This window comes from Siphateles boraxobius, unplaced genomic scaffold (genome assembly GCF_051911475.1).
Source record: "Siphateles boraxobius isolate OS27281-9 unplaced genomic scaffold, OSU_SipBor_1 16, whole genome shotgun sequence".
In the NCBI taxonomy this organism is placed as follows: domain Eukaryota; kingdom Metazoa; phylum Chordata; class Actinopteri; order Cypriniformes; family Leuciscidae; genus Siphateles; species Siphateles boraxobius.
The window spans coordinates 19,619,222-19,632,117 of NW_027508766.1; the positions used below are offsets into that span (position 1 = coordinate 19,619,222).

General features: G+C 36.8%; 1 protein-coding gene across 2 annotated transcripts; it reads right to left on the bottom strand.

Annotated features, from left to right (window-relative positions):
- Positions 1-466: 466 nt before the first annotated feature.
- Positions 467-12,209, bottom strand: LOC143739405 (uncharacterized). Of its 2 annotated transcripts, XM_077231917.1 has the most exons (15): positions 11,247-12,209; positions 10,964-11,152; positions 9,857-10,855; positions 8,308-9,427; positions 7,603-7,713; positions 7,184-7,294; positions 7,043-7,111; positions 6,911-6,958; positions 6,674-6,799; positions 6,378-6,548; positions 4,574-5,130; positions 4,021-4,331; positions 2,633-2,805; positions 2,100-2,303; positions 467-1,526 (listed from the first exon to the last, which is right to left on the bottom strand). In XM_077231917.1, the coding sequence occupies exons 4-14, from the start codon at positions 8,590-8,592 to the stop codon at positions 2,184-2,186; spliced, it is 2,082 nt and encodes a 693-aa protein (XP_077088032.1). In that variant the 5' UTR covers positions 8,593-9,427; positions 9,857-10,855; positions 10,964-11,152; positions 11,247-12,209; the 3' UTR covers positions 467-1,526; positions 2,100-2,183. The 2 variants fall into 2 exon arrangements, with proteins under 2 accessions (XP_077088032.1, XP_077088033.1); XM_077231918.1 differs by lacking the exons at positions 8,308-9,427; positions 10,964-11,152; positions 11,247-12,209 and having other exon boundaries at positions 7,196-7,294; positions 9,857-9,913.
- Between the last annotated feature and the right edge of the window lie 687 nt (positions 12,210-12,896).

The window sequence follows — 12,896 nt, forward strand, 5'->3', positions numbered from 1 at the left end:
CTCTTGTTTAGTAAAAAAAAATTTCTGATGCCATTGTTTTCCTTGTATTTGCTTCTCAGTTCCATGCAATTTTTAGCTTTTCTTGGTTCATTCCATGTTTTATAGGCTACCTCTGTCATGGTAATTCAGATTAGTACAGCTGGTTTTAAATTAATCTGGTTTATTTTAGTTCAGGGCTCCATAGTCCAGGTGTAACTAATCTGTACTTAATCTGTGTTACAGAAAGCCATTTTTAAGACACGATTAACTATTCTAGATTAAGGCCTACTCCAGGCTTAATTTAAGCCCTGTCCGGGAAACCGCCCCAAAAGGTTTAACTACAAGAATGCTCTGTTAAGAATTAATAGATGCTGACATTGAAAAAATGATTTTCTATGAAAAGCTGGTGTACAAGTGTGAGAACCTGAAGAAACAGTTAAAAATTAGCAATGTAACACTGTTTTTCCACAATAAACACAAACATGCATAATGCAGAAGTTACAATGCATTTTATTTTGCAATGGATGCACATCTCAAAAATATTTGACTTCAAGGTGCTTGTTAAATGAAACTTTAAATTTATAAAAGCTGTACTCAGTTGTAACTACCTAAAATTACTTTGTGTAAAAAGGTAGGCTAATATTAAAGCTTAAAGGGATAGTTCACCCCAAAATGTAAATTCTGTCAGTATTTACTCACCCTCATGTTGTTCAACCCCGTAAGACCTTCGTTTATCTTCAGAACACGAATTAAGATATTTGTGATTAAATCTGAGAGCTGGATCACTCCTCCATAGGTTTCTAAGGGATTGAAACTTGCCGGCCCTGAAAAGTTGTTAAAGAAATCGTTCAAATAGTTCAAGTGACTACAGTGGCTCAATCTTAAGTTTATCAAGCAACGAGAATACTTTTTGTGCGCAAAAAGACAAACAAACAAACAAAAAGTATTCTCGTCGCTTGATAAACTTAAGATTGAGCCACTGTAGTCACTTGGACTATATTTAAACGATGTCTTTATTAACTTTTCAGGGCCGGCAAGTAGCATGAGCATGAGACTTCTGTAAGTCATAAATCATTGACAACATTTTATTTTCTTTGCTGAACTATTCCTTTAAAAAAGGAAAAATTAACATTCTTCTTTTCATTCCAAAAACAAAGAAACTAAATAATACATTAGTACTATCTGAGGGTGAGTGTACAGTGACAATTTTCATATCTGGGCTAACTCCTTTTAGCAATAAGATACAAACTCACCACAATGCAACAAAACCCCATCCATTATGGATGCAGTTCTAGATTTAACCATTTCAGGCAACACCAAAATTTGGGCTCTGCATGATTCCCTCTGTCATGTAGGTCTTGAACATTTCATATTCTGTGTGTATCGGCAGTCGTAGTATAATGAGGCAAGTATTGGCCTCTGGAAAGATTTTCCTGTCTTGATGGAGGAACTCTATTTCTGGGCGGTGGGGGAAACCCAGAGGTGGCACTGTGGAGACTCCAGTGACAAACTCCATTATCATCTCAAGAGTGACTCAGTCTCACCCTCTGCAAAACATATGTACAGAAAATCACAAACCTAAAAAGACTAACCTATTATAAAATGTGTGGTACATGCAGTTATTTCACAGTGATATTTTGATCTAAACAGAACATCCAGTCTGTCTAATTATGACTACATCTAGCTGCATGGTTTCTATATTTTGTCTGATTACAAAAAAAATAAAAAATACAATCCTAAGTATTTGTTCTGCATAATGGTTAGATTCACCACAAATAAGATTGTTTTCTTCAAATCAAAGTCACTGTTTTTATTAAGTACTCTTTGTTTATAGAGGACCAATAGCATAAAACAAATACAAATTACACATTACAAGAGATTAAAAGCCACATAAAGTAGCGTTAGCATTCTAGCTATTAATTTAATTGCATGTGTCCTGCTCATAATGAAACAGTCTGAATATAAATATTTACTGTAATTGTAGTGATTCAGGACAAGGTCACAAACACAATTTGGAAAATGGATTTAAGTATTCACACATTATACTGTAGAAATTTTAAACATTTTGAATTTTTTTTTTACATGGCATACCTTTAACATTACATAAAAACATGTCATACCTTCAACATCAATCAACCAGTCCCTCCAGTAGCATATGGTCTGGTTTTCCTTTGCCCTTCTGTTCCTGCCTTGTGGGGAAAAGTTCACATAAAAAAGACTGCAGAGGTCCTTTGCTTGAAGGGGTCTCTGCTCATTGACGAACATGTCATAAAAAGTTGCAGGATATTTCTGCATCTCTTCCAGCAAACCGAGAGTTTGAAAACCTGCATAACAAACATAGCAGTCAATGGAAGTTTCAAGCTGATGATAGTTATGTTGTCAAAAAGGAAAGGCTTAAAATTTTACTTCACCCCAAAAAAAATTAAATTCTGTCATTAATTATGACGGTCTACCCATAAGACCTTCATATACTGTATGTTTTCAACACAAAAGGTGTTCTATCATGAAAACTCTCAGGAGATGTTAGCATGGTGGTATCTTTATTTGTGTTCTGGAAGTTAACTTAAGTCCTGGGGTGTGGAAACCCATACGGGTGAATAATTAACAACAGAATTTCAATATTTTGGGCAGACTAACCCTTTAAATCACTTACTGGTCCAACGCAGCTCGCAGTCTCCCATTCACAAAGAACTCTGCGGCTGACTGGACAAGAGAGTTCCTTTCTGTCAGGTGTGATGTATATCTCAAGGCACCAATGATACTTAAGCTGTCTGCTGCTTCTGCAATGGCACAATTTGCCTCCTGAACAGTTGTTGCTTCCTGTATCTAAAACAGTTGCGAAAAAAGCTATTTTACAATTGTGAGGAAAAACCATCTGTATCGGCACAGAATGAAACTGTTAAGCAAAGAGAACCGTCCGTCAGAAATTCCTACAGAACCATTATAAATACTTTTAAAAGTTAATATTTTACACCTCAGTCACCCCTGGCTTAATTTTTGTTATTAGAATTCAGGAGATCTGTTCATAATTGGACAATTTTAAATGCAGGTGAAAACAGGACTGTCACCCATACATTCTACAGTCTTACATTTCTAATGTAACAGGAAACCTGAGACAATTTTTTAAACAGATTCATCTTTTTGACTCTTTGTAGGTCTCATCTTTGTCCAAACTCTTTTTCTTAGAATTGCATAATATGAACTAACAACTGCAAGTTATATAATCAAAATGGTGTACTATAAAGTCATGACTGTGAGATATAAACTTTATAAGTCAACTCTATAAGCTTTATAATCACAATTGCAAGTTTATATCCCATAATTCTGAGAAAAAAATATTGCACAATTGTGAGGAAAAAGGCAGATTTGTTAGATAAAAAGTCAGTTACCTTTTTTATTTTGTGGCAGCTTCCACAAAAACATCTTTGCATATGAAACAGTTATATATACACATGTGTAACTTGAATACTTTACACATTGTTATTATAACAGCTGTATAGATTAACAAAGTGTGAGGTGTAGATTATAGGATTATATTTAGATCTACCCTCATCAACTGAAAGGTTGCAGGAAAGAGCATTGAGCATTGATCCAAGTGAATGCAGTGATCTCATCATTGCAACATGATTTCTGCGTTCTCACAAAATCCTTTTATCATAACTAATAGCGCAAACAAGGTGTAAATAGCATGAGACATATAGTACAGTGTAGCACTGTCATTATAACAGTTTACGAGTCTGGATTCAATAAAACCTTTTACTGGACTACCAAGTTAGATATTATTTCTGAAACAAGCAGAATGTTTTAATAGTACAATGTGAAACTTAGGAAATTTGATTTGTCAGTTTATGAACCCTTAAAAAAAAAAAACACAAAAGATCAAAAAGACTATTCGACTGTTAAGGTGGAATCGAAAAGCATAATCTGACCAGTAGTGGTGGGAGAAAAAAAATAGCAATTTTTTCCATGGATACCGAATAGCTGAATAGCATTACAACATAACCTAACACAAACGCTTTCTGTTTTAACAGGAGTACTGACCTTGTGTGTCTACAGCCAAATTCCGGTCTTTCTCATGGCCCTGAAAGACATTTGATTGATGGATGGCCCGCATCAACAACCGCAGGTATTCTCTAGTAGGGCCGCCTTCATCTATTGCCCCTTCCCCATTTTCCTCAGCATCAACAAACACTACATCTAATTTTGCTAGTGGGTTGAATCGTCGCCGCTTGACAGCTTGCAGGCTGCACTGTAGTATGTTTTCTCTGAACACATTTATTTGGTTTGCTGTTGGGCAAATGTTTCCATCAATTTTGCTTTGCAGTTTTTTTAGAATGGTCTGTAGGTCAACCCTGCAAGAGACAAAGATTGGATTGTTTTTAGTCAAATGCTGAACATTATGGTATATTTTAGAATATTGCTAGTTGCATAAAGCCCCGTTCACACATGCAGGGACTTCCAGTCACAAAGCAACCTCATCCCATTATTTTTAAATGAAGAGTTGGTGGCTTTGTGTGTGTGTGTTTATGTTAATTTGCAAATGCATAAAAGTTTTTTTTTAACTGTAAGTAAATAAGCATATATAGGAACATACTCATCTAGGGCCACAGACCTCCCTTGATCTATTAGGGATAGATCTACAATGTCTGATTGCTGGGGAGATGGAGAACTAAGTGGTGTCTCTTCATCAATATCAATGACAATTGGCTCTGTAGGTTGGTCTTCAAAATTAAAATTAATGAATGGAGTCTGGGCTGTGAACAAAGCCACAGAAGGCTGTACAGAGGGCAGAGACTGGACTAGGGATAGAGCGACTGGAGACTGGACTGGGGATAGAGCGACTGGAGACTGGACTCTGGATAGAGCGACTGGAGACTGGACTGGGGATAAAGCGACTGGAGACTGGACTGGGGATAGAGCGACTGGAGACTGGACTGGGGATAAAGCGACTGGAGACTGGACTGGGGATAGAGCGACTGGAGACTGGACTGGGGATAGAGCGACTGGAGACTGGACTGAGGATAGAGCGACTGGAGACTGGACTGGGGATAGAGCGACTGGAAACTGGACTGGGGATAGAGCCACTGAAGACTGAACAAAGGGCGAATCCACTGGAGGCTGGGCAACATTTACAGGGTCACAGTCTTTTTCCTGAAAAGAAAAGAACAGAACTATAATGACAAAACTGTGATTTAATAAGTAGTGTTGAGTTAAAATTGTTGATTTCTCAAATTTAATCAATTCTCATTTAGACAATCTGATTCTTAAATCCCAAGAATTAACCTTTTACTCTATGCTGAGTATGCTCTATTCTGAGTTAAGCTTGAAGCACACTTTATGACTAGCTGAATCATTCTAAGGAACTCAACACATTTGAAGACTATATACTTACACTGGAAAAGATTCCAAACACTTACACACAGACATTAATGTAGACTCACTGTAATCACAGACTGAACACAACTGTACTGACCTTATACATTTGGGCATGATGAGTTATAATCTGTCATGTACTGGATTTTATTTGGTAAATGTGTTTCCATCTTAGTTTATGTGCATGTTTTCATGCAAAATGCACATAAAAATAGGTGGATGGACACATAGCGAGGTTTCAAACATTCAAGACCGATGGAGAGGGGGTTTGTAGTCACTAATAATACAAATTTCAACTGATAAAAATGTTTATTTAATGTTATCCATGTTATATTTCATCTTAACTAACAATGTGAACTTTTAAAAATATCCATTATGTCATCAAGTTTTAAATGCATCATTATGCATGAATTCTAGAAGAGTCTTTAGACTTTAGGCTTTAGAGTCTTTACAGGCTTTCCTGTAGCTCAAACAGTAGAGCGTTGGCGCTAGCAACGCTCATGGGTTTGATTCCCAGGGAAAGCAAGAACTGACAAAATGTAAAATGTGTACCTTGAATGCAATGTAAGTCGCTTTGGATAAAAGCGTCTGCCAAATGCATAAATGTAAATGTCTTTACATGCAAGACCCACAATTTTCAGATCAACATACTACTTATTTTCTCTCAGGCTAGTAGCAAATTAAATTAAATTAAATGTGGAGGATATTAACTGTGAAAAGTTGATTGACAGGCCAGTTTATGGTGTCCGTTAAAGACACAGTTTTATGACTGGATAGTATGTCCCAAAGCTTGGCTACTCTTGTCTCACACACTCAAAAGTATGTACTTTTTCTTCACAAAAAGAGCACATACTTTTAGGGCATGGAATAAGTAGGCAAACTGGGATGCAGGGATTCTTAACAAGCCTTAGGATCAAATTTAACAATCAGGCCAAAAATTATGATCATTTATCAATAAAAACGTAATGCGTATGGCCAATTCAAAATCAAAAACTTGCCCAAGTCATACTGTGGTAGTAACTTACCAGATTATCAAAAGGTGATGTCCAAAGGACATACAATGTACAGAACGGTTTGATTCCATGATCTGAAATTGACCCAGTAGAAGTGCTCTCTATAGCATTTGAAGAAGTAGCTTCCTGGATTCTGAACACCTCACTGGCCATTTCATCTTTTCCAATAAAGTCAAACAAGACCTAAAAACAAAGAGCCCATGATGGCAAATATTAATAAAATAAAGAAATTCAGAAATGAGGAAAAATAACTAAATAAAACATCTATGAAAAAAAAACTTAATCCTTCTTCACAATGAACGTCTTACTTGAATTGGATCAGATATGATGAACTTCCTCTTATTCACATCTCCATTTGGATATTTGGCTTTCAGATATTCTCCATCTAGAGGTTCAACACGGGCTGCCATTCGCTGGCGTCTTTCCTCAATGGCCTAAAAAAAATATGTATATGTATATATATATATATATATATATATATATATATATATATATATATATATATAAGAAAATTAAACAATAAAATATTTAGTGGCAACACTAACCTTTTTGCGCTTTTCTTCCAGAACCTTGTAGCAGCGCCTCCTTCTGTCCTGCAATACCATATATGTAATACACATTTTTGTTTTAAACAAAATTGAACCTTGGCAAGCAAACTGCGAATAGTCAAAAATGACCTTTTCTATATCTGCCAACAAAGAAGCATTATATTCTTCATCTTGCTTGGAACGTACAGCTCGCCAATCCTGAAGGAAATAAAGTACAACTATGAGTCACAAATCAGTTATATTTACAACATCAAAAATAACTTCACTCACACAGAGATTTACAGATTCTGTAGTCTCAGCACTGAAGGAGGTTTCATCAAGTGCTGTAGTGCTGGATGATTGTTGTGAGTTCTGGGGAATGGCTGCGGATGGTGTCATTACCTAAGAGAAGACAAAAAAATATAATGACAAAGAATTTGTTAGAGCCACTGCACAGTAATGAAGTTACTTGAACTGTCACCTAACATAAAATGTGCACTCTGCATAAACATATAATTTATATTAAGGTTAAATGAAAGGCCAATTCAACTGAACATGTCGGAAAGAAATGTCACATTCATTTAAACATTTAGGGCCAGATTTACTACACAGGACAAATTAGCATAAAAACACAATCCCATAAATGCACTGATGGATTATACAGTTCTGTGGGTGATTTATATAAAATTACATTAAATAACTTCACTCACACACAGATTTACAGATTCTGTAGTCTCAGCACTGAAGGAGGTTTCATCAAGTGCTGTAGTGCTGGATGATTGTTGTGAGTTCTGGGGAATGGCTTCGGATGGTGTCGTTACCTAAGAGAAGACAAAAAATACAATGACAAAGAATTTTTTAAGAGTTACTGCACAGTAAAGAAGTTACTTGAAGTGTCACCTAACATTAACCCCTGGTTTCACAGACAAGGCTTAAGGCTAGTCCCAGACTAAAATGCATGTTTGAACTGTCTCAACTGAAAATATCTTGCTCTGACAGATGTTAAAATATGTCAGCTCCATTGTTCTTTCACAATATGCACAGATGTAACATATTCTTGCACATCATTTTAACTAAGGCCTATTGGCTTAAGCCAAGGCCTGTCTGTGAAACCGGGCCTTAATGTGCACTGTGCAGAAACATATAATTTGTATTAAAGTTAAATTAAAGGCCAATTCAACTGAACATGTCTTAAAGAAATGTCTCGTTCATTTAAACATTTAGGGCCAGATTTACTAAACAGGACAAATTAGCATGAGAACACAATGCACTGATGGAAGTGTAAAGTTCTGAGAAGTACATTGACGAACATTAGTGCATCACATCATAAAGTTTGGTTATGACAAAGGAGGGTTGTGCTGGAGCAAAAGTAAATCTGGCCCTTGGACTTTGTTTAACATGTAGTGAAGTCATACCTGTGAAACGTCAACTCTTGGGACTATATAGAGCCTGCTCTTTCCAATTGCTTTTTTTAGGTCTTTCACACTATTTGCATGCACTTTTTCTATCTTCCGTCCTTTTCCTGCTCTTGCCAAATAAAAACCTATTAAGTTTAAATTCACAGTTGGGTAGCTTTGGCAGACAAAATTGTTTAATTCAGACAGAGTCCAATTTAATTGAATTTTTGATCGTTGGATTCCTCTCCCTGTTGTTTCATGCAGTGGTCTACCTACAAAATTGAAAATACACTTAAGCAACATAAAATAAACAACAGCTCATCAGCTAATCATATACTGTATGTAATAGATCAGGTTTAATATACAGATCACTACCAAGTTTGGTTAACAATAAGTAACATTTCCTGTTTTTAAAAGGATTATTTATTTTCCTGTATTTAAAATACGTTCATGCCCACCAAGAAAATACAATAAGAAAGTATAATAAGAAAATCATTGCAGTGTAGAGAGCTCCATTGATTATGAGTTTTTGAAAGTGTACTACTTTGCATACCTCAAATTGACCTAAAGTAATAAACAGCTTCAATGATTATAATGCCAGCAATCTTTGCTCACTTTTTTAAGGTTGTATTAAGGTTTTTCATGCTACTAACTACAAAATAAAAAGTTTTTGCTTTAATAAACTCATTGAAATGAGCAGCTAAATCCAAGTGACTATGATGACCATAGCAATGGATGAAACAAAACAATCTGATACTGTGTGTCAAATCAAATGATTTGTGCATTAAGTCTTAGAGTGTAAAAGCTAAATTATAGGGAAAAATTTTTAAAAAACAAGAGTTCTAAATACTTGTTTTTATGATCTGTCATGACAGTAATTTCTTTTTATAAATAAACAGGATCAGCTAATGTTTTGAGCAACCTCCATTACAAAATGGTTTTGAAATTTATTTTGGAATTACAATTCAAATAACACTGTGTTACATCTGAAATCCTTATGTATCAAGTATTTATTTAGCCAATCCCATGTTCGCAGCCCGTTCAAGCTCTGTTGTAGATGGTAAAATCTCAATATCTGGGCCAGAGAGGAGGAAAAGGTGTATTTGCCAGACAGAATTTTCTTGCCTTCCCGGTGGTCCTGGCATACACAAAAATACACAGTTAAATAATATCTTAAACATTGGTAAATCAGTCAAAACGCTACAATAAATAACTTACTCGTTTACGTTCCTACACGAAATCCGAAGACATTTCCACTGACATGTAATGACTAACGTTAAATGGAGCAAATCCGACCATATGTAAACATGGATAAACATTTAAAATCTAAAAAAAATAGCCTACACCAGATAACTTCTGTCTGATATATCACTTTGATATTACAATTTATCAAACATTACGACAAAATGAAAAACATATTTATTATGGGGCTAATGAGATAAATAGCTAAACTTATCTTAGTAAACGGTTAATTGACAACGCAAAACACTCCCTTGATTTGCAAATAAAGCAGTTACTATTCCAGTGTTAATAACTTACACAGTTACTTTTACAGTAATTTCATTACCTGAAAACCAGGTCAGGCCGTTTGTCACGAATCTGGTCCATGCACTTCCGGTCAATCACCACCAGAGGTCACCAAATCACAGCATGGACTCTTGCACTTCACTACAATCCCCATCATTCATTGCATTGACGACTCACACAGCTGATTCCACTAATCACGCTCACACCTGAGAACTATCACACACTATCTCACACTCTTCATAAGCCTTGGACTTTCTCTCCCTGATGCCGAGTATTGTATTGCGTTTAGCGCTCCCCTAGTGTTAGCTACTCTACTGAGCCCATCCAGTGTTCATTGCCTTGCCTGTTTCCTAGTGATGGGCAGATCAAGGCTTCGTGAAGCAATGAAACAGTCGAAGCAAATGTGCCATTTTGTTTCGAGGCTTCGAATCAATCCGAAACCCGTCTCCACGGTGACACCTAGTGGTCACTTGCAGGTGTTGATCTGAAACAACCTTTACAAAGAGCTAATAAAAAAATGTGTTTTTTTTTTTGTTTTTTTTATTGTATTTTTGTAATATATGAAGCTTGTAACCTGTAGTCTCTTCACATTGCATAATGTGATTTTGGTCATGAAAAATTAATATTAATAAAAATAAATCAAGCCACAATGTCTCCCTTTCTTAAAGATTTTTATTCAAAAATATTAATTTCTCTGCTGTTGAAGGACTCAGCCTACTTCTTTTTTTACAGATAATTTCTCCAGCCTTTGAAAAAATTCTCTCACAAGGGACACTTGTTGCTGGCATACAAAGATATTTTTTAGCTAGGACATACAAATGAGGAAAGATTACTGCTCTCTCTTTCCAGTAAGTTAGAGGATCATGAGTTCTGGGCAAAAACGCATCGCTGAGGTATTTTTTCACTTCCACTGTGGCATCAGCTGTAGGATTGTGTATCATCTGGGTCTCACGGATACGATTGTCAAAATGTTCCCATAAACTGTCTTGTGTTTCAACTGGTGTTGATGATGATGGGCCTGATGTTGACATTTGTGGTTCTGAATTAAAAGAAAACGGCAATTAGTAACAAATCATAAACTGACAACACATATGAAGTATAAATTTCATGAATCACATTACATAAGATAACATAGACTGAAACTCACCAGGAGTTGTGTTTGAATGCATCAGTGAAGCACACTCCAGTGTGATGTGCTTTTCAGCATCCAGGGCTTTGGCAGGATTTCCAAAAGCCACATTTTTAAACCTTGGGTCCAGCAGTGTAGCCAGTGCCAAGGCTCTAAAAGTCTTGTACCCTCCACATCTGGAGTGCAGACCTTCTTGTAGATGTGAGCCTATGAGCCAACACAAGAGAAAACCATATTAATTAAAATAATGACAACAATATGAGAGTTATGGCCAATTACACGTATGGTCATAGTGTCCTACCTAATTGTACAGTTGATTCCTGCGTTGCATTTCCTTTTTTCTGTGCAAGCTTGTGCTGCAACATCCTGTACAATGGTATGAGCTTTGAAGCAGACACTCTCTGTTCCTCTGACATCTCTGTTGTTGCGAGTTTGAATGGTTGAAGAAGTGTCAATGACTGTTGAATAATGTCATACTCAAGACTTGTCAGGGGAGCAGTATCACTGTTTAAATTGGCAAGTGCAGCACCCACTGGCTCACGTTGCTCATACAAGCGTTGTAGCATGTCGAATGTACTGTTCCATCTCGTTTCTACCTCCTGTATCATTTTCAGACTTGGTCTGCCCATCAAGCTCTGCATCTCCACAAGCTTGTCCTTTGCTTTGCAGCTGGATCTGAACAACCCCACTATCTTTCTGGCTTTCTGGCGAATTTCATTGATGACTGGGGTTTGATCCAGGGCCTTTTTCACTATCAAATTCAAATTATGAGCAAAACATGGGACATGGCGAAGGTTGAGTAGCTGGGCACTTAGGATCATGTTGGATGCATTGTCAGTCACCATGCAGTGAACTTTGGAGGTTATTCCCCACTCAGCCATTAGCAAGGCTTTAGCCTCCATGAGATGCTGGGCTGTGTGGGTTTGGTAAAACCTCCTTACACCCAGTAAAACAGTTGCCATTGTTGCCTCTGGTGTTATGTAATGGCATGTTACACCAAGATATCCATCCATATTAATGGAAGACCACATGTCAGCCGTAAGGCTAACAAATTCCGCCTTTTGTAGGTCCTCCATTGTCTTCTCCTTGGTTGTGTTGTACCTTTCGCTGACCATTGTTTTAAGCGCCTTCCGGGATGGGAGGACATAGCTTGGATCAAGCTTGTTCACAAAGGCCCTGAAACCCTCATCCTCCACGATGGTGAAGGGCTGCAGATCCTTCACCACCATGTTCAGAAGAGCATCATCCAATTCCCTCTGTCTGCCTTTTAAAAGAGAAGATAAAACATACTTTCAGACAAATATATTGGAAAAATAGTAGCCTACCGTGAAAGTAGTCTACTGGTTCATTTGGAAACCTTCCTAAACAAAGTTATGTTTTGAATATATATGCTCAGTGTGCAGAGAAAGATAAAGTGCATTATAGAAATACAACAATTACAAAAAAACAAAATGATGTCTTGGCTGTAGATTGGGTACTCATATGTAGACATATAAAATGTATATTCACAAAGTATAATATTATATTGACAACATTTGTTTTTAAAGTGATTGGCAGTTGTGATTGGGATGTTAGGCATGTCTTAGTCCATGGCCTTTCTAAACAATGGCCCAACACTTAGTTATTATATTTCACTTATAATTAGCCTATATTTCAAACAATGCATACCTTGCTTAGATGGCCCAGCAGTGTCAGTAGCAGGCCTTGGTACAGGGGGAACACTACCATCCTCTGCACCCTGCAGAATGGCAGGATGAATGCTCCTCAAATGGCGCATCATGGATGATGTATTGTTGCAGTAGGCTAGCTGCCGATCACAATACACACATCTCACTTTATTTGGGGTTTCCAAATGGAAATGCTCCCACACCACAGATGTACGGCATCTCTTCTGTGGAGCCTCCATTTCTATCTATCTATCTATCTATTTTATATGTAGCCTATCTATCTA